This window comes from Apostichopus japonicus, chromosome 2, assembly GCF_037975245.1.
Source record: "Apostichopus japonicus isolate 1M-3 chromosome 2, ASM3797524v1, whole genome shotgun sequence".
Lineage (NCBI taxonomy): Eukaryota > Metazoa > Echinodermata > Holothuroidea > Aspidochirotida > Stichopodidae > Apostichopus > Apostichopus japonicus.
The window spans coordinates 21,801,077-21,823,135 of record NC_092562.1 but is presented as its reverse complement, the minus strand read 5'-3'; the positions used below and the strand labels follow the sequence as shown (position 1 = coordinate 21,823,135).

The 22,059-nt window shown below is 36.8% G+C and overlaps 1 protein-coding gene across 2 annotated transcripts in view; it reads left to right on the top strand.

Annotated features, from left to right (window-relative positions):
- The window catches only part of LOC139982208 (A disintegrin and metalloproteinase with thrombospondin motifs 6-like), an 81,366-nt gene that overhangs the window by 18,108 nt on the left and 41,199 nt on the right, over nt 1-22,059 (top strand). For both annotated transcript variants that reach the window (XM_071994815.1, XM_071994827.1), the window contains one exon: nt 20,906-21,144. In XM_071994815.1, the coding sequence (XP_071850916.1) occupies nt 20,906-21,144 (239 nt within the window). The remainder of the gene's footprint in view (nt 1-20,905; nt 21,145-22,059) is intronic.

Here is a 22,059-nt window from a genome sequence, read left to right as displayed (position 1 = left end):
ACGATTGAAGAACTATGGTTACAGAAGCTTCCAATACTCTGGGTCTTATCTCTGGAACAAGTTACCAGATCACATTCGAACATGCTATAAACTTTCTACTTTCAAAAGTCTACTTAAGACCCATTTTTTCACTTGTTCTTTTGTAAATTAATTTACTTTCTTTGTAAAGTGCTTTGAGCAGTAACTTTTGTTTACTGATTTGGCGCTATATAAGTCTCATTTATTATTATTATTATTATAAGTATGAAGTACAACTAAGCTGTACTTTCTGTAAGTTACAAGTATAAACACACAGCATGCACACAGGCCATCACCATTGCATCTAGGGCAACTTTCGCACAAGGCACAAAAAAAACACCCGTTTGAACCCTGGAAGGGAGAGAGGAGGAAGAAAAAGACATAAAAGATACAAACTCTTAACATAAGATGCTGGCTTTACTGTAGAGTGAATGAATCTTCCCTTCGGGGCAAAAAGAGAAAATTGACAAAAGGAGAGTCCAATAAAGCATCAGAGATTACAACTGGTGACAAGGCCTAAACAAGATTTGGTATTGTGTGAGTAACTATTCAACTGAGTATCCCAGACAGGGACCTACTTTGATAACCTTAAGTGGGACAATTGATATAATTACAGCAAAATCTAACAAGATCTTTATTTTGTCCCAGGTTCCAAATGGCCCAAATTGGCCGGTTACAGAGGTGGTACACTTATAGTGGAAAAACACTGTTAGTAGTAAACAAACTATATATAGAAGTTCAGCCATTTCTTGATAGTTAAAAAGAGATCTGCACCATTGATTCTTTTAAACTTCAGAAAAGGTCCAGTGCTTTGGTCAATTGAAGGAGTAAAAGGCGGTGACATTTATTTTGGTTTGATGAGAGTATCTAGGTTTTTTCTGTCTGAAATGGTTGGTCTTTTCAAACTAACGACTTTGATTCAAAATAACCTAAACTTGTTGACTAGATATAGGCTAGCTGCCTAACAGTGAAGTGAAGGTTTAAAAGTAAATCAAGGACAGAAAATTGTCTGGGGAAATTATATGACAAATTTGAAAAGAGCATTGAAATGTTTGGTCAAAATCAGACATGAAATCACTGACCTTAGAATTACAAATCATCATGTGTTCTGCCAACTTTGCTGGGAGTGTCAGGATGGGGTGGGGGGGTATGGAGGAAAAGGGTGTTGTTGGACAGAAGTAACTTCTCTTGACCAAGTGATTTCTCATGAATTCCCTTCTTACACGGTTAGAAATTGAATCCCATTCCTAGCCCAAAATGTGTTTCCTTCCATTTAAGTAAGTGTAAGTTTTGTTAGCCTATATCAAGTCATTCGACTTCCTCACCAGGCTTTTAATTGTGCGGCTACTGATTATAAATATAAGGTCAAACCTTTAAACCTGCAAGTATCCGATAGTTTTTTTTTTTAATTGAGTGGGTCTGTCAGGATATCAAGGAAGTCGCTCTCATTAATAAGGTTGTTATGACAGTTGCATTTTTGGAACAGTGTAAATGTGGGCCACAGTCCCATCGGGGAGCTTATTTGTTTACCTGATCTAATAATCCAGCGATTACAGTAGCTTCCTCTTACCTTCATCTTATCATCATCGACATCATCATCATCCAATGACGTACATTTTTCATTCTTTGAAACCTTTAAGCCCTCAATGGGTGTCTGTGCCAGGGTTATAGGAATTCACTAAACCCATGCATGTATGCAGTACTAATACTTAGAAGACCTTTCCTTTCTAAACATGAACCTAATCAATGACACTCTCTGACGTATTCTCAACCAAATAAATACATACATGTGTTCAAAAGTACAAGGAATTTTGCAAGGAAATGATTTGCTGGAGATGAACCAACCAAGAAGTTTACCTGCATGTACAAAGCTTTTCTGCCAGGCCCTGATAATTTACCCGTTTACGTCAACTTTGACTCAGCTACAGACGACAGTTGTGAACCTAAACGATCGTTTGGATGGGGATGGGGGTGGGGGGGGGGGATGGCTGTACACTGTGATAAGAGGAATCAGTTTCTGATTGTTATTAATACTTTTGTTGCGTTGAGTTCTGACTATTAAATTAACCATCACTTGGTGCAAAAATTATGGATTATATTTTAAGTTTCATCAATCACATTTTGGGGTAATATTTTATACGTTTGGACCAACTGTAAAACTATTGCGATGCTATTGTCACTGGTTTGAATCCTTTTGGTTCTAGACAAAAATCTCACCGCTCATTTCAAAGTTTGAAACTTTTGACTCGCCTCAAGGTCTTTGATATTTGACATGCCATCATACCTACTGTACATATCCATATCCTGTACTGGTGGGTGTAGTACTCATGATACCTCTCTCAACTCTGGAAAGTTGTATGTTTATGTTTTATAATAAATTTTGTTTTCAGAGCTTGTTTGCCTCCCTGACCTCTGCTTCTCTGATGGAATCACAATGGATCAGTGGGCATTGTGTGTCATACATGTCATGATGTACAGTATTTGTATCTTGACTGTAAATATGTATAGGCATGTCAGATCATGGCCAGTAAAAATGTCATTCAAATATGCTTTTATCATGCTAGGTTTTCTAACAGAGAAAGAAGGGCAAATTCAATTTTTTTTTTTCAACTTCCATGGGTTGATCATGTTTATATATGTATTAGCAGAACATGTGGATGTGTTGGGAGTAATATTTTAGACTATGTAGGACAGTAGGTTCATCCAAAGTTCAGTAAATATATGCATTGTTTTGATCATGAGATTTTGTTGGCTCGTATCTTTTGGAAACTGCTAAACCTTTTGACCACAAAAATAACATAAATATGGAGTAATTGCCACCTCATAGTGATGGTACATTAGGTGACACCGTTAGCCCTTATCTTGCAGACTATTTTATTTGATGCACACTGATTTGATCTATATATTGATTGGTTGGTCCCATTTTATAGTTTACGCATATAATTAGTTAAATCTGTCAAGTGTACATGTAGTGATATCCTAAACTCTTTAACTTAAAAGTTTGGCATTCTCTATAACATTCCTAGCAAGATACTGCACCTCTACTACTGTACTCAGTTACACTGAGGATGGTTCAGCTTGTAAATCATGCTGCTTCTCGTATAGAATAACTTCGTCTAATGATGACTGTACTGCATACATGAGGCTAGATAAATAAGTAGTATTAGTATAGTATTAGTATAGTAGCTATATTGTGGTATTCAAGGACTTATTATGAGTGAAGAAACGGTTGACTTCTTGGAAATACATTCATGTTCGTAATTTGAACCCAGATCAGTGTATAGCTGGAGTATATGGAGGGCAGCAGCTAATTCTCTTAAATTTTATGTATGGACTATAGAGGCTACAGCTAGTTATATTTAAATATCAGTTTGTGTACCTCATAGATCAAAGTTCTTCAATGGATTTGAAAAGGTTTGAATTTTACCATACAGTATAAGATATGAATGAACTACAGGTACTGTATGGGGAGATACGATAGAGGGAGGAGGCGGTTGGGGAGGGAGGCAGGGAGGGAGGGTCCTGTAAAGTGACCCACCATGCTAACAGTAAATGATATGTAAAAGGCTCTCAAGCTTGGCTGACATTTAGTTGAAGTTCATTACTCTACCTTCTCTCCCCCTTCCTGCCATCAATATTGGGTTGCTTAAATTTGCAAAGTCAGTTCTCTAAAGCCTAGGATATGACCCTCTAAATTATTTCCAACAAAGCAGAAAGTGGTTTCATTTGACCTTTGTCTAAATATATGGGATTTATTTGTTCTGGCTAAGATCTCCTTCCCCCGCCCCACCCCCCCCCAATAAAAGTGTGTTGCGAAGCTTCAAAGTTAATGGTAGATGAAATTCATGATAATGTACCGATGAACTTTGATTGGTAGGTTGTAAGCAATCTTTATGTGGTAACCAGATATTCCTCAGGTAGTTCAAACTTTCCCAGATTGGGATTCCAGATTGAGTCTTGAAAGGGGTCAGTGACTTCTTTTGATAATTTGGCTTCCAATGTTACAGAGAATCTTGAAGAAAAAGAAATTGGACTCACTCCCTTGCACAACACATAACTCTATCCAAAGTAAATACTTCAACACCAACAGTCTTGAGAAAGTTTAAACATTTGTTCTGATTCTGGGAGCAGTCACTGTGTCCTAAATATTTACTCTAAAGATCACACTCATGGCCAATAAATGGTTAATCTTGAAAGGACCACTAGGGCACTTGTGGGGTCAGACCCCTGGTACAGGTAGAAAGCCCACCTACATGGTCAAGTTTTTTCTTCTAAGAGGCACAATTGAAGAATTGTTTATTTGTTTGTCTATTTATCTAGCCAACTCTGAGAAATGGCACTCTTTGACAGGAAACAGAGATAAATGATAAACTCTTCTTTAAAAGGTGTGCATTGTTAAACTATTGTTTTAAATATTTCCTGTAGCTTGTTTTGCTATTGCTCTGCTTTCCCAGTTCCTCAATTGTAACAGACCAGCATCTCTGTTTGAAGTGACCTGGTGTGGGATTGGGTACTGGGAGCATTAACATTCGGCAGGTACCACTTTTCGAGATAATTTCTAGGAAATGAGCTTGCTGTGTGCAGATCAGGAAGACGTTGCACGTAACAAAACAGTTCCGTGCTATTGTGTCAAACATTTTGCACGGATTTTGTGCCGTTCCCGATACGATGCTATACACTTTTGATTTGTTTATAATGGGAAAACAATACCGATGGATACGCAGCACGGGTCAGGAGAACGGCTTCAGGACCAAGATTTATACTGTACTACACCATACCAGCTCATGGGCACCTGAAAGCAACTAGCAAACTATCTCTGTTGTCTCTAAAGTTTATCGCTCTCTAATTTGTAAGATAAGTTTTCAAAAGTACTTTTCCTGTAATTTCTGTGGTTATTCCCAGACAGTTAGATTGATGTGTCTAAAAAAGAGGAAATGCTCTTAATGGTGGGGATTAAATGTCCCATTGAAGGTTGAACATGACTGGCCATAATTTAAAAGTTCTAGCATAATTTTGTGGACAATACTGATGACTTATAACTTCCTGTTGGAAGTTTGCTTGTTGTTCTGTGTTAGTTTAGGGGAAACAAAGAGACATGTGATGGTGACAGTCACATCAAAATGGCAGCTCCTTGGTCACACATTTAGAGACATTTCAGTGGAAAAGTAATAGTTGCATTTGAAAATTTAGCAGTTTGCTTTTAGTATCACTACACTTGAAAGGACTCCAGTCTGGGGCGATAAAGGAATGCTTCTCAGACGAGGAATTTATTGTAACAGTCTTTGCATTCCATGAATGACAATTGATAGTCTCTTCACAGACTGTTTGACTCTCTTGAAAATTAAGAGGTGACCATGAGTTGGGATTCCAAGAAAAGTTATTCCAAAATCTTTAGAAGGCATGAATTGGACACTGTGACAAGTGTTAGTTTGAATCACTGAGACCATAATGACATACTCTTAATTATCTGAACTTCAAAGCCATGCTCCACTATGCCAGACATTTGTATTAAACCGAAGGCTCGAGAATCTAAGTCTACGATATTGACCAATGAATAATTGAAAGGACTTTAATTTGTCCAGCTTTCAATTCCAGAAATGTTGGTGCCCCATTCTCTACATGATATGTTTATCTCCATGATGTGAAATTCTATGCTCAGGATCTGTTTGCGATCAGAATTTTGGTTTCTCCGAAAGTCTGGATTACATGAAAAGTTTCTCTTCAAAATCTGCCCCATTGTATGGGAAACAACTGGCAACAAATAAGCCAAAGTATGTTAAACTAACTTCTTCTACAAGGTTCAGTTTTCATGAGTTTCGCTGTCAAATTGATCATCATCTTTATGGTGGTGGCTTCAATGAGCTCTGGTATTTACTTTCACCGGCCCATCGCGTGAGACTTCAAATTATCTCAGATTTTCAATATTATACCAGCTCAAAATCCCATGTGAACAAAGCTAAATTCATTGCATTTTCATTGTCATTGTAATCTGTATCTGACCAAATGGTATCCTAGTTACTACTAAAACAAATTTGCTGTCACACAGTCAGGAACAAAGCTTCATTGTCTTTTGACGTTCTTCTGTCTGGAATGTACTATATAGCACAATTTACTTCCAATAATATTTACTCTTTACTATTATCATCAAAATTAATCACATAAAATTCTGTTTCTTTGTTTCGTTTTCATTTCCATATTACAGTAAACACAAGTTTTATCGTTTTTTCTATCGGGGAAAAAAATTGTAGACAGATGTGGTATAGATGCAAATGTGCTGACTGTGAATAAATTTCATTCACATTGGGAAGAATTGTCACGCCATCCCCCCCCCCCACCCCCAAAAAAAAGGCAATTATTAAAAATAAATCTGGAAGCTTTTAATATAAAATTGTGTATCACTTGTGGAATTTGTTGAACTCTTAAGGATCTGGATTCACTTCAAGTATATAACACTGTCTAATCAAAAGACAAAAGATATATACTTGGTTTTTGTTTTAATATATCTTCTTCTTGGAAAGCTTTGGCAGATTCAATCTTCCATTTGGTCCTCTTCATCCTTTTATCTGCCTCTCATTTGATGGATTGAAAATTGACAGTGACATTAACAACAAAGGGTCTTGGCCTTTCTTTGATTGAACATGTTTGATCTTTTTGAATTGTACAAAAAGTTGTATTATTGTAGACAGCCCATAGGACTGTGTAGTTGGGGCTTTGGGAGTTGTTAAAAATAGTAATTCAATAAAAAAAAGAAACAGGAAATAAAAAAAAGGAGAAAGAAAGATGCCCCTGGATCATAGTTAGCTGATACATGTTAGCCACTTCTTAAAGGGAGTGAAGACTCGCGCACAGCTTGCTACCGGTAATTAGACAATAGTGTACAGTCAATACATGCAGCTACGGTCAATACCCACAACACAGTGTACATAGCAGCGATGGACATCTCAGGTCTAGATAAAAGATAACAAGGTATCACGTTTCATTACTGTCTGCATTTTGTAGCGACCAGAAGAAAACTTCATTCGCAAGCAACGGAAAGTTAACTTTTTTCAGAGGGGGGCACACCGTTTGGGGCGAGTTTTCAATGCCTTTAAATACTTGGAATGAGATAGAGTGCCCACAAATTTTAAGGGTTTCTCATTTCTGGCAAGGGTATGGAAACCCCACCAAAAGTAGCCTTGATCTGAAATTGGTTGTCCTCTTTAAAAAAAATTGTTGATATATTTGAAATGTCCTAGGTATTTAGTGGCTAGACGACAGGGTATGGCCAAATTGATGTTGTGCAGTCGCGATGAAGTGCTATCAAGTCAGGGAATAGTTCTCTGACTCTGCACAGGGAATAATACTGTATATCTGGTACAGCATAGCAAATTTCTATGCAAAACTGGCAAATATACATTTCCAAGGCTCTATTAGGGAATAATTTGCCATGCAAATTATTTTTAGTGAGATTTTCATAAAAAAAAAATCACTTTTCAATTGAATTTTTTGCAAAATTCTAGAAGTTCCTGGGCCAGTAAAAAACATACTGCTAGCGGGCCGGATTTGGTCCACAAGCTGCAGGTTGCCCAAACCCTGGTTCAGCCTCATTAACATATATATCTTAGAAAGTGGTCACCAATGTTTAAACTTCATGTTACATTTTTCTGCCACCTTCAAAGCAATTTACTCAAATAACTGAGGGCTAGAATTGAGATAAAATTCCTGACACAAAAATAATAATAATAATTTTTTATAAATGCCATATAATCTACAGAATGTAAAAATGTGACTAGACCCTTAGTGGATCGATGCAGCAAAATTCCTTGGTTTGTACAGAGTGAATATCACTTTGCTCTCTCTTCTCCTCTCAGCAAAGCTGTTGTTAACTCATGCTAATAGGGGGATCTTTACATGGAGTTGTCTTTGGAAGGCAATCCTATAAGGACAGAGTTTGGACTCGCAGTTATCCCGTTAACTTGATCCCGACTTGCATTAGCTTCATGGTTATGCTCTTAATATTTAGGTCGGTATCGGTGAAAAGATCTGACGGGTTGGCTAATTATATTCATGTTATACACTTTTGGAGTCTGGCTGGATCATGACTCGAAAAATGTAGATTCATGTTATTTAACAGCATGACACCTGTCATGTGTGCACATGTATTCATGGTCGTCGTCTGGCTGGCAGGAAAAAGGTTGTGTGACACATACAGTACTTGATGCTGGTGATGTTACCGTGGGGATGCTCAGGGGGGGGGGATAGGCCAGGATTTAACAGAGGTGGGAAGATAACAGATTTCTAAATATATACCAGGTGAAGTAGGTCAAGTCGGTGGTGTCTCGGGATAATGTAAAAACACTGCACGTGCGATATTGTTTTTTAGGTATGTGGTAGCTATTAATAACCAATTGAGAGGGAAGTTCTTTCCTCCAGACTTGCCTCTCCCCCCCCCCCACTCTCTCCCCTACCTCTCGTTTCATTCCTTCAGAATAGGAAAACTTTTTCTTCATTATGATTTATACTTTTGTATTAACCGGTAAACATGTTTAAGGTCATGTTGTCAACTAAACAGTTAAGTGCATAGAACTTTTGGATTATGCACTATATAAATAACGGGGTAATAATAATACTAATGTAAGCAAATTTCATTTTGCTCTTTCTGCTCCCACCTCCACCTCCCTTAATTTATGTCTGCCAGTATTAAGCGTAGTTATGGTAATAAGGTTCACACCAACTTCCTCAGTGTCTATTGCATATATATTGGTTCTTGATGGGGACATTTGGAAAATAAACTGCAATTACTAGGGTGGCAGCACAATTATAATGCAGATTATTCCTAACATACTCTTCAAACTGTGGAACCTGGTCCAAGCCATTATTCATGAGAATATAAGTTGAAATGGCTCTAGGTTGAACTTAATACATTCCACAGCCTGAGATTATGTTTTAGGAAATGGTTTATTTGGTAAAGTCTGATCTGGCAAGTGGCAATTAACCAACCCACTAATTCCTGCTGGCTTTATTTTTTAAACCACAATTTACTATGTATCTGTCATTGTGCTGTGTTTGGTTTAGACATTCCCCCCATTAATACAAAACTCTTAAATTGAGCATTGAAATTGATCTTGTTTCCCAAAAGATATATTATCAGAGTGTATAGTTTGACTATCCAGCCAGCTCAGATAGCCAAGGATAGGGTAACACTGCCCATACTACAGACTAACTACTGTAGTATGAGCCCTGTATAGTATACTTTATCATGTGTGGAGCCACATTTTTTTTGGATATAAGCCTTGTCTTTTTGAGTATGGAATGCAAATCCCCCTTTCACATAGCCTGAGGGCCCTGATCCTTGTGGTTTTACAATGTCATAATACAGGTTTACCAGTCAAGTTCTGTCTGCCTATAAAACAGATCGGAACAGAATGCTACAAAATGCAGGAAGCATTCTGTCGGCAAGCCATCAAGTTCCGAGATGGTGTTTGGTTACGGTACATATGTTTAATATATATGTTTAATGGATAAGGATGGTCATATTTCCAAGTTTCTGTAAATATCTGAATTGTATAATACCAAAATTGTTTAAAATCAACATAAACTGGCTATTCTCCAGAATTGTTTTTAAAAAAATTGAAATTTGTCAAATTTTAATGTTTATGTTCCCCATTTCACATCCATGGACCAGCAAATCTTTACAACAGCTCCAGAGGATTTCCGACTGTGAAATGCCTTGAGAACGAACAACTGTTTGACAAGAGCAGGAAGCATTTGACAGTGATAACTACCTGTTCTGGTCTGTGTGGTATTTGCTTGGATATTATGGTGATGTTATTAGAGTTAAAGCAATGCTGATTCTGTTTCCAGGTATAATTTTGAATTTTTAAGGAACTTGTTTTGTTAGTTGTGTCACATTAATATTGTAATAGATGTTTAAAATCTTACAGTGAGAGTCTGTTGCTGCTCAAAGCCAGCATCTTGAAACCAAACCAATGAGTCTTCTTCCCAGCTACTATACATACCAACTGTGTACTTTTAAAAGTCTATTTTGCATAGGAAATAAGGCTGTAGTAGTAATTATCATAAACTGAGGAAGTAACTGAAAGTACAGTCAATTGTAAATTTTTAATTTTGTTGATAACAAAAATAAAGAACTTTGGTATAGCAAAAATGACACTTGAAAATAACTTTAAAATTGAGAATGAAAGTGGTTCAGAGGGGAAACACATTATGCTACTGTTGCTACTTTAACAGACAAATAAAGGGAAATGTGTTTGCCATCAAGTAGACAAAAACAATAATGTTACACCGCATTTCATGCAGGTGTTATATGGTTTCCTACGAAAGCAGCTGTTTGCATTTTGGTCGACGTTGCCCTCAATTTGAGTCATAATTTAGGCAAAAATTACGCAGAATGAGATTGCAGTTGATCAGACATTTGAATTTTGGATCAAAATTACTGACAGTCTGATTTGATGTATTTGTAAAAGCTTTTAGCTACCCCCCCCCCCACCCCCTCCTTTCCTATTAACAATTTCTCTCATTATTAGCATGGCTCCTATACAAGCAAACTTTAAAATGATAATATTCCAGACATCAGTTTAGAAAAAAACTGTGATTCCATGTTTGGACACATGATTGTACTTACTACTTAGTGCTGCTGTACCCTTGCTCTCCCCTTCACAAGCGGGTTATAGCGTTTTGATTTCTCGACACTTAATGTCTTCCGGTAAATCTGCAGTTTATTACTGTGTACCTTGCGTAAGTCAGTGTGTGTCTGTACAGCCTTGAAGAAACAATGTGAAATCAGTGACATGGTTGCTCGTGAAACTTACAAAGATCTGTGACAGTCATGAAACGGGAATGAAAAAAAAGTACGAAATAGAAATGAATCAAAGTATAGAACGGCAGTGAATTTATAAGTATGAAACAGAAAGGGTTGAGAGTATGAAATGTGAATGAATGACAGTCTGAAATGAGAGTGAATGAAGTTATTAAGGTGTGTGTAATGGGTGGGAATGAAAGTATGAATTAAAAGAATGCATTACCTTGAGTTCTAAAATTCATAAACCTGAAACTGCCACACATAAATGTGAATACTAAGTTATTCCTTATAGATATTATTGATTCGTGCATGAAGAAATTGGTTGGACGTCTGTAATGCCACCTGTAATTTGACTAGCATGATCCTGTCCAGGATAGGATGAACACAGTTCATGAAGTTCAGAATTTAAAAAAATATAATTCTTATGTTGCTTGCTCGCTACGGTCACCTTAATATGAACTTGGGACGGTCTGTAATTGACAGACATGTTTAAAATGAGAAGTACACCAGCAAAGATTTGATCAGAATCTAAACAAGACGTCTGAGAAGATAAACTGCAGATAAATTTAAAACATCCCCAGAGGCTCTTTTTGCAATGCCCTTCAGAAATAACAGACCAGCTTGTCTTGATCTTGAAAACTCTGGAAGGTTGAGTTGCTTCAAGGATGTCATTTGTAATGTAGAAAGTCATGTAAATCTGTGGTATATATATATATTTTTACTTTTCAAGGAGTTCATGTAAAGTTTGTCCTAATATTTAAATAAGAAGAAAAAAAATATGTTTTTAGCATTTATAGATAGTACTGTAGCTTCCATGCTGTGATCCTTGCATGTTTCACTCAAACTGTGGAACGTGTTGAAATCATCTCAAGATTGGAGTTCTCCAAGGTAGCAAGCAAGCATTAACCAATCTACAGTAATAAATAATAATAATAATATATATATTGATATAGCGCTGTACAATTATGAAATGTAATGGTTCTCAAATAAGTATATTATTAGATAAAAAAAATTATTTTCTGACCTGACTTGTTATTCCAAACCTGTAAAAATATGACTTTCTAAGTCAAACCAAGGTTAGAGGACTTTAATTTTCTCTTTTAAATTACCCTGTAAATGCCTCATGAAAATGTAGACCATTGGTGCCTGGCCTTGGTCATCATCCTAAAGTGCACTCTTTACAGGAATCATTTAATTTGGAAAATTCCCCTGACTCTCACCTCTCAGATGAATTTTTAGTCGATTTGCACTGTACAGTTTGATCTTCAGCTTCTGAAAACTTCCTGAAGTAAGTAGGGTCTACAATATTATAAATACTCTCATTTAGTGGTAAGTCACTTGCTTGGTTTATGTCTGGTAGCCTACATATGTAAAGCCCACAGTTTCTAATTGCTAGATGGTAAAAAAACAAAATGTTTTACATTTTTAATTAATTATATTGTACATTTTCCCTATAGAACATGGTACAGAACAGTAGACAATTAAAACCATGTGATTTTGGTCACCCATTGATCCAAAACCTTAATGCAATTAATGTGTAATGCTCGATGGTGATACTGTGCCTTAAAGTTGACCTAGATGGTTTTAATGCATGTATGTGTCTGAATATTTCACTAAGCAGTCTAAACCTACTGAGAGTACCATGCAACATAAGACTATATTTAATAAAACTATATAAGATATGCCCCCCCTTTCCCTACCCTCCATTTTGATTCATTTTCAAAGTTCATTTTCAAAGTCAATGAGCAACTATATGCTAATGAGTCCATTGGCAAAAATGTCAATATTTTGAATTTTACCTTATTGTTGATAAAGTTGATAGGCATAAAAGAAAAATGGTAAAAATCTACTCAAAACCTTGTTTTTTGTCAGTGTGTCCAAGGCCATCGGTCTCCTGCGTTATATGTACATGTACAAATAACATCTTATGTAGTATAGTGTATGAGTGGTCTGTTTAAAGCAAGTTTTCCATTCTTCAATTCAAACTTTCTTCTTCACACCCCGTACTAAAATCTATTAGGTGGATGGGGTGGAGGTGACTGACTGTAAGCACTTTCTATTCACTCTGTCTGTGGGACTGAATGATGACTTATCATTTAAGTTTTGCATTTTGTAGCTACCATTTATGAAGGCTTTATCCTAAACTGGTTCCTCCAGCACAGTCTTGCCATTCTTACTGGTTTACAATACAAACACAACTGAATGATGACCCTACATGTATGGCATGCTGTAATCTTTGTAACAGATGCATTGAGGTCAGTGAGCCTCCCCTCCCCCCCCCCCCAAAAAAAAAAGTAAAAGTGAAAGGATGTGTATATATGTCTGTGTGTCATTTCTAAAGGTGAGCATGAATCACATTATTTTTGGTCCATGTATCCTAAATTTTAAAATCTTCCAGTTTCATTTAATGGAAATGTCTTGAAATGTTTCTTGGTGTTAATCAAGCACTTTTCATACTTCCTTTGGTTTAAAGTGTTTCATAAATATGTGTAACTTGTAAGAGGACCATAATATGTGGCAGTGTTCTTACCTCAAAGTATATTGCACTATATTGTACTATAGGCAGAAATTTTGTCCAATTTGCATTGTATGTATTTTTCTATGTGATACAGAGCTGTATCTGATAAATTATTCCCTGGTTGTACTGCAGTGTATGGTGGTGTGGTTCCATTTTGAACAAGGAAAACCTTATTTTTATCAGGAAGAATAATAGTAGCAAACAGACAGAAGCCAACCCAAATAGCAACTTTAATACTCCATAGAGGATATACCACTCTGGTGTTGCCAGGTACTTTCACAAAAGTTAATCTAATTTTCAACGCACCAATTGCCATGAGTATTATTTATGGGTATTTCCTATTTTTATGGATCTTTTACATTCTACATTTGGAAGAAAAGAAAATAGCTCAGCTCTGTCTTTTGACAATCCCTTTAAGTTTTCTTGAACTAGGTTTTAACAATTTTGCTACAAATGTTGAATGCTTATATATGAGGCTGTGTAGTTCATGAGTTTTGAGGAGGTGGCCAACATTTTTGTGACAAAAATAGTGTTTTGTTTCTCCTTCATGGAAATGTTTCTCCTTCAGGGAAAACGATTGTTTCAAAATGTGAATGTTACCCTCCGTGTAGAGTTCATACTCGTATGACCCATAAAGTTGCTCTGTTTTCATATTTATTGCTGTATTGCTACCGTTGTGTATTTCCTACATATATCATGTTTTTATTTCCTCTCTTCCAGGGCCTTATTGTAGTAAATAGTCTCTAGTAAACGCCTACACAGTAATGAAGTTATCTTTGTAAATAGTTAAGTGGGTTATTTATGGAGGATGCAAGCAGTTATAAATCTTTAAAATTTATTTTCTAACCTTTTTTTGGGGTTGGTTAATATGCAATATTTATAGAAAAAGTATAATAATTGAGGAAATATCCTCAGAACTGGAGGTCACTTCTTGCGATCATGCACACTAAAGGCGATCAAGGTCTGTAAAATTCAATATTTTGTGATTTAGTGAATGTTTGTCAGATTGCAAAAATCAGAATTTTCTTCCATGTGAAGTGCACATTTTACCCTAGTAGCTCTTTGGGGGACTATTTTAAACAGCTACGTGCTGTTTTTACATACTACCGTACGTGTGGTAATGCAGTTTTACCATGCAATCGGTTATAATATTATTAAGATGCAGGCAACCCCCACCCCCCCGGGTGGTAAATTTATATTTGTCAACTAGCTCTAGGAATAGTCAGCTAGCAGCAAATAGCTTTTGACCACGTCGTATGTCAGGGAACGTGCTAGTGAATAAAAATTTATGCATAAAAAGTGTGATACTTCTACTTTTCTGCTGCATGATAGTGTAATAAATAATGATCATATTCTGTATGTACACAAACTGCTGTAGATGCATCTGTTGGATCCTGTCGCAGTTTGTCCTCTTTGTGTAGCAGCTCAGTGCTATACTATTTCAGTTGAATTATCCAGCCTAGGCTATGTATTGATAGCAGTATATAGTGTTTTTAGGCCAAATATAAATATATGCATTATTAGCTGTACATGTACGTAACCTGTACATGAATCACACACTTGCTTGAATCTAAAATCCTCTTAGTTGTGTCAACCATGTGGGAGGAGGGGGGAGGGGGCGGCGGCGGAGCCGTTGATTTGATCATTACCAGTTTACAAGATATATTTTTCACTGCTTTGCATACATGTACAATGACTCCTTGAAAATTCCTTTAAATTTGCATGAATGTCTATTCTGTGTTTAGGCTGGAATTAATAATAAATATCCATAACTCAGGTGTTTTGTTTGTGGTAGAATTTCTACCCCCTTGGGAACATTCATTGTTTGTTTACAATATATACCTGTGCTGATGCTGAAAGCATCACCTGACCATTCACTCTTCACCTATCAGAGTGAAGGTCACTCTGGCTGTGATATCTCAGCAGGGCGCCCTCTGTATGTTTGTGCTTGCACAGGCTGTTTCAACATGGTTTCAATGATGATCTGCAACTGAGTTATAACAGAATTTGTACTTTTGGTGGAGATAGTAGTACTAGTAAAACTGCCATATGGTTTAGCTAAGAAGAAGGGAAGTAAACACCTAGTCCTCAGGTGTTTATAACCTTGTTAATACCTGTGTAGGATGGAGTCAGATTGGCAGCATAGGTAACCTAGACTATGGTGACCAGATGCAGATATATGACAACGTTATCATGTGACAACATTGGATTTAGTATGCCCTACAGTGTAAGCCTAGTTTGCCTATGAAGCAAAAGTAGACATACTGTAGTGGGTTACTAACAGAGCAGTGCATTATGGGATTCATGTAGGAAACCCCTGTTGGAACCAATGAAAGGTTTCACACATTCCATGGGGTGGGGATTTACACTTGATATAAGAGGAGTATTTGCTGCACAGAAAATTATAAAAGTGAACATGCTATTTAATATGAAATTTGGAAAAATATAAGACTTGATAAGAAAACAAATATAAGTTGGCATCACTTATACTGGTTGAGATATTGTCAATTATCTATGATGTCATAATGGTATCTGGGTGCTGCTTACATTGGCTAGAACTGTATCCAGGACAGACACACTATCCTATCATCACCTATTTCACTGTGGTTAACCATCTGACATGGTGAAACAAATTTTATGATACATTTTTGGCCCCCCTTAACGCTAAAATTGTAAGTTACAAAAGGTTGGCCATCAAGTGTCATCTTCAAACTTTCAAGAATTTATTGTTCTTTTGACAGTAAAAAAAATTTGGATGGATTCCCAGAACCTGTACAGTTTACAGCAGTGGTAATGTGGTGGGAAAAGTGAGAGCTATGCATCCTCCAGAATGCACCCATAGCATTTTATTTGTGAAAAGGTCAGCTCGGGTTATGATTCCATTTCCACAGAAAAACAGACAGATATCATACCTAATAAGAGGGCTCAGCCAAGTGTTGACTATACAGTAGGTACAATACAGTTTGGCACACCTCTCTGTCCAGTTAAGCATTTAAACACGGGTTAGTTTAAAGGCATTGGAGACTCGCCCCTAACAGCGTGCCACCATCTTTAAAAAGTTAACTTTCCGTTGCTTGCAAGTGAAGTTTTGTCTTGTCGCTACAAAACGCAGACAGTAATGAAACGTGATACCTTGTTATCTTTAGCTGGACCTAAGATGTCCATCGCTGTATCGTTTGTACACTGTGCTGTGGGTATTGACCGCAGCTGTATGTACTAACTGTACACTAAGTGTCTAATTACTGACGGTAGCAAACTGTGTGTGTATTTTCTGGGATCGATGGTGGTGTCTAACACTTCTGTTACACCTCATTTGAAATTAGGTCGGATTACCGGCATTAGACGTTTCTTTTTGCGCGTGTCTTCACACCCTTTAATTATTGTCAAATGTTAGTTAAATGATTGATGGTTGTTGGTTTGTGTCCATTTAAGCAACATGTATCCCATATCTGGTGTCAGTGCTGTTCCATAAACAGAGTAGTTTAATGTAAATTTTAAAAGTGAGTTACCTGTACATGATCAGATCCATTACAAATATTTAAATATAACATTATCTAAAGGTCGTTATATAGTAAGTTCGTCCCAAAGTTAACCCAAGTTCTCAAATTGCTAAACATTTGAAAAGGGACCCCACCTGCAGGTTCCGGCTGCAGTGTGTAAGTGAATTAAATAAATTCCTTGTTGCTTTATGCAAGGCAAAAAACTGCTTGTTGGATATTTGAGGATATGTGACCATTATTTGACATGCTAGAATATTGGGAGATAATATTGATGACTTTATCACGCAGGTTGTGCATCTGAAGATGTAGGGAAAATTTAATTTATTCCGTTTCCTTCTAAATATCAAAGTTAGCCTCGCTCAATGATATTTTTACCGTCCCCCTTATAGTCAGGTGGGTGGGCCAGCCCCCTCAGCCATATTTGTCACGTAGTGTTTGCTTTTTTTCCATCGGGCTATAGAAAGAAAACAAATCTTGAAATATACGAATGTTGTCATGCCCTTACTTAGACTCCTGTGAGTCTCTCTTGGGAATGTTTTTTTTTTTTTTCTTTTCTTCTCTCTCATGAGAGGTTCCCCTCAAGGTGTAAATGAGTCCAGCATACTGTATCTATCTTTGAAGGCAGTAAACTCACAAGGTTCAAACTGATAACGTAAATCAGTTTTGTAGAATGAACATGATGTGTAAACAATTCTCCGTGATAAAATATCCATGCCACGAAAGTGCTCATTAGCTATATAGTTGCATCCATAAACCAGCTGTTTGTACTGAACGGCAGGTTTTTTCCAGTTTGGTTAACTGAGGGATCAGTCCCATCTTTTCGCACCTTAGGTTAGCTGCCTTTTCGTCTATTATGCAACTCTTCACACTGCTAGTAGCCAAATCACTATCAGATCAAGGCAGACTGGCAAGGTGTGAACAAATCAACTCTTCCAAACTAACCAGTCTATTTGCAGGAGAGATAAAGTTTCAGTAAGTTGAGGTCAAGAGAGCTGAAAATGAAACCTATGGTTAATGGACTAATGCCTGTCATGTCCTTGAATTGTGTAAAAAACATTCAGTGAAGATATCATGTGAGTAGTGTTTCAAGACTGATCATGGAGTACCTTTTTTTCTCTTAATTATTGTCATCATGATCATCATCGTCATCATGGTCATCATCATCATCATCATCATCATGTTCATCATCGTCATCGTCATCGTCATCATCATCAGATCACTAGAATTTAAATTCATTTTGAATATGAACCTACATATTTGAATATAATTTATAAAAAGATGGAGATCACTGTGAAATAGACATAGAAAAAAGAATGATTATTTAGAATTAACCCAAAAAAGTTTCCACTCGATGAATTTTATAGGTACAATTGAAATTAAATCAAAACATTTACCACATTTGAGTTTTGATTTTTTTTTTAAACCAACAAGAAAGCAAACAGGGTTTGGTCCTGTAGATCAGATCTAACTATTTCTACAAAACTCCCCCATAAACCTTAAGAAAGAACAAAATCCATTCATATGTTCAGCTTTCCTTGCAATGTGGTGAGGCCCTAATGTGGTCATCATTTTCTTATTTGGATAGACATAGAGGCAGGACCTTCTGGCATAGGTTAAGTACTGTCAATATTTGATGTCTACAAGAGAAGTGGTGTTGTTGTTGACAATTGAAGTTGTACATACTCAAACCCATAGTTACTTAAAAGGGTGTCTGAGAAATTCCTACATACCAGCAAGGCTCATGGTAAAGGACTTTTCTGAAAGGTCAACATTTTATTTCAACATATTATTGGCCTCAAATATGCCAGAAGTACCAACAATGGTCAGCTTTGATCAAACCAGTGGTATATGTATACGTAGGCTTATACCATCACACACAGACATTAAATAGTCTAGTGTGAGGATCGCTTGGTTTGTTTGAGCAGTAGCACCTCCTGTAAGGTTGATTTTGGAATTCCTTAGATCTGCTTTTTTGACACAGTTGCTAGCGTAACGTATATGGGAAATGGGGAGAAAGTTCAAACAAAGCAGACAGTACATATGAAAAGTTGCCCAGTAAATCATGTACAGTTTATATATGTAATGGTAACAAATTAAATGTACACAATGTAATTTATAAGTCTACTCTCTCTCATTCATGACTAAATAATGCTGGCCCTCAATGCACAACCATTTGGACCCACATTTTTATTCATCGTATCGTGTAATAGCAATTGGCAACCTCACTGTGTAGTTCTAAGCAAACTGTCAGTCATTCATGCAGTATTTTCACACATTATTGGGTACAGCCCCCCCCCCCCCCCCCAATCTGAATAACAGCTTAAGAGGCCTCCATGGTTGGTACCATGCCAGCCATTTCCAAGTAGTGAGTTATTAACCCTATGAAGAGAACATCCCACAATGTTTTAGTGATAACATTTCAGCTCAAATCTCTGACTTCATTCCTAATTTCATTCATTCATTATGAATAGTGGATTGATCTAGCAGACGTACTCTTTTTTACGGACCTTGTATTTTCTTTGAAGGTCTGGTATAATACACCCCAGAAACTTGGCAAATTTCAAAATTTATATAATTAAGTGCATAACCTGCTCCTACCCAACTATGTGATTCATTTGAAAGCTTATTCATTGAATGGTTCCACCCAATTTGTGGCCGACAGTCTTGTGAACATAAGGCCTACTCCCTGGGCAAAGTTATAAGCTAAGAGAAAAGATTGATTTTGGGGGGAAACTAAATGTCACAAACTTTTAGAATTTCTCTTGTTTGGAGTTTTGAAAGTAGAAATGATTCTGATTGGATGTTTTGTAATACTGTGCAGTTACAGTAGAATGAAATATCAAGAAATTTTGGAAATAATTCAACCGTGGAGTAATTCTCCTTTAAATGTTTTACCACCTAAGGATGGATGCCAGACAGAACACGACAGATTACCGTCTTATCCATATTTAGACATATTCATAGACTTTCACACCTTTTAACCTACAGTACTTTTGAGTCAATTAGTTTAACAACACACAAAAACACCTCAATTCCTTTTTCCTCGACCCCGTTTCAGTTCCCCTCTTCAGCTCTGCAGGGCTCTTGATTGCTGAGAAGGAAGCAGTGACTCCATGAGTTAATTTAGTAAATTAAGGAAGGATATTTGAACATGAAATGTGACAAATATGTCGAGTAAAGTGTATACATAGAAGATGCCAAGGGTTGTAATATTTGATGTCTTTACTTCAAATGACAGCTAAAATCCCAACATTAATTCCCACCTGTCCTGGTAACTAGTAAACAATCCTGCTATTGCCATCACCTGTCATCGATGAGGACGTTTTTACGCCCACTCGAGAGAAACACAATTTCAGTCTTGTTCCGTTTTCAAATTTACTTCGCTTCCTTGCTGAACCTGTCTCCTCACGACCTCAGCACTCCCGCTACTCCATGCACAGAGTGAACTGGTATCTTTCTAACACTGTGCGCCCTCTAAGACCCCGTCAACGACCCTACTCATTCTATCGTACCACGCAAAGTGCCTGGTTAGTTTTGGGAGAACTGATACAACCAAATGTAACAGAGCAACATCATTGAAATACACATTTTCGGTACTCTTTGGGTACTGTACGGTACTTGATTTGCAACTTGATGCAAATTACTTTTTATAGCTTTGCTTTGGTTGCTGTGGAAATGGGTCTTGTGTCTTATAAAGACCATCATCAGTCAGTTGCAGTAGATGGCAGAATACCGCATGCTTTGGTGATTGCTCCTCTAATCAGAAGGGTACAAACTCTCCCCTTGGCTTGTTTGCCATTCATTCACTTTGTTGGATATATTGTTAGCATCAAGAGGATAGAATGTGTTCTTTCCTTCAATCCAATAACCCACAATATGTACATTACAGTTTCTTTGATTATTAAGCCACTGTATTGACATAAACTTAAAAAATCAAAAAGGATTTTAAGAAATTAAATAATTATGTCGTCTTATTAACATACATAGATATAGCTCTATAGTGTCTCGTCAGCCATTTTTCAACCTTTTTTTTTTCACTTCCAATTTTTCTGTTTCATTTTTCTACAGAGGATGACAGTATTAAAGATGAGGACAAACCCTGGTGGATGTCAAACAGCGATTTTCAATTTGCCAAAGAGGTCGACGAGGCGCAAAGAAGCGGCCGACGTCGACATCGCAGGGTCAAGAGAGTTAGCAGCGTCAGCTCGGAACGAAATGTCGAGACTTTAATCGTAGCCGAGAAACAAATGATCAGTTTCCATGGCGAGGATCTTATCGAGGCTTATCTACTGACCATTATGAATATAGTAAGTAAACTATCTTTTCACATCAATTTTTTCATCCAGATTATAGTGCCCCAGACAGAATTTTGCAGTAGAGCAGTTAACACCGATTTAAATAAAAATGATTTCACCGACCATACAGGTAGTGACGGGAATCCCCAAGAGACCAACATTACAACTCAACTACCCAGGAAATTTGGAGAAAAACCAACAATATCGTTAGAAATCCATTTTCAGGTACATTGGTATTGGAAGTTATGAAAGTGCGAAAAGGAGTCATGTGTTTATTTTCCAGTACTTAATGACATCATTTGGTGATGTTCCCTTTTCTTGCTGGCAATGTTATAGTGTTCAATTGTAAATTATCCCCCAAATTTGCTGATATATTTTAACAACTGATTTAAGCTCATTGCATATGGAACCTTTGTCAGTTTGCTTTTGTAAGGGAAAACTCTCACTTACCTGTCTCCTAAGCAAACACACTGTACCTCTGCTCTATACTACAAATGGTAACATTTTTGCACGGAGCACCGTGGTTTGGTGTTTTAATCAATAGATCTTAAAAAGTTCAAAATAGGGGTAAATAGTTGATGATCTGGCAGCCCTTGATTGCATCTATAGAGTCCAGTGATTATGTAAATCTCCAAGAATAGATGATTAAGAAAAACAAATTTATTCTAAACTGTCATAGCTGAAATCTTCGAATGACTCATTTTGAAACATTCACGTCATATCATCGGAAGAATTGATTCATGGCCTGAGATCTAAGTGCGATGTCACACGCACCAAATGCCTTCATTTGTCAAAGGTCATGAAATGTCAAACATTCCTTCAAATTAATGGTTTGGAGTCATCTACTGTTTTTTTTTCCCATAAACAAATTGTTTGCTGTCTATTTTTAATTCTAATTCAATGGATTCGTGTCAGGAAATCATTATT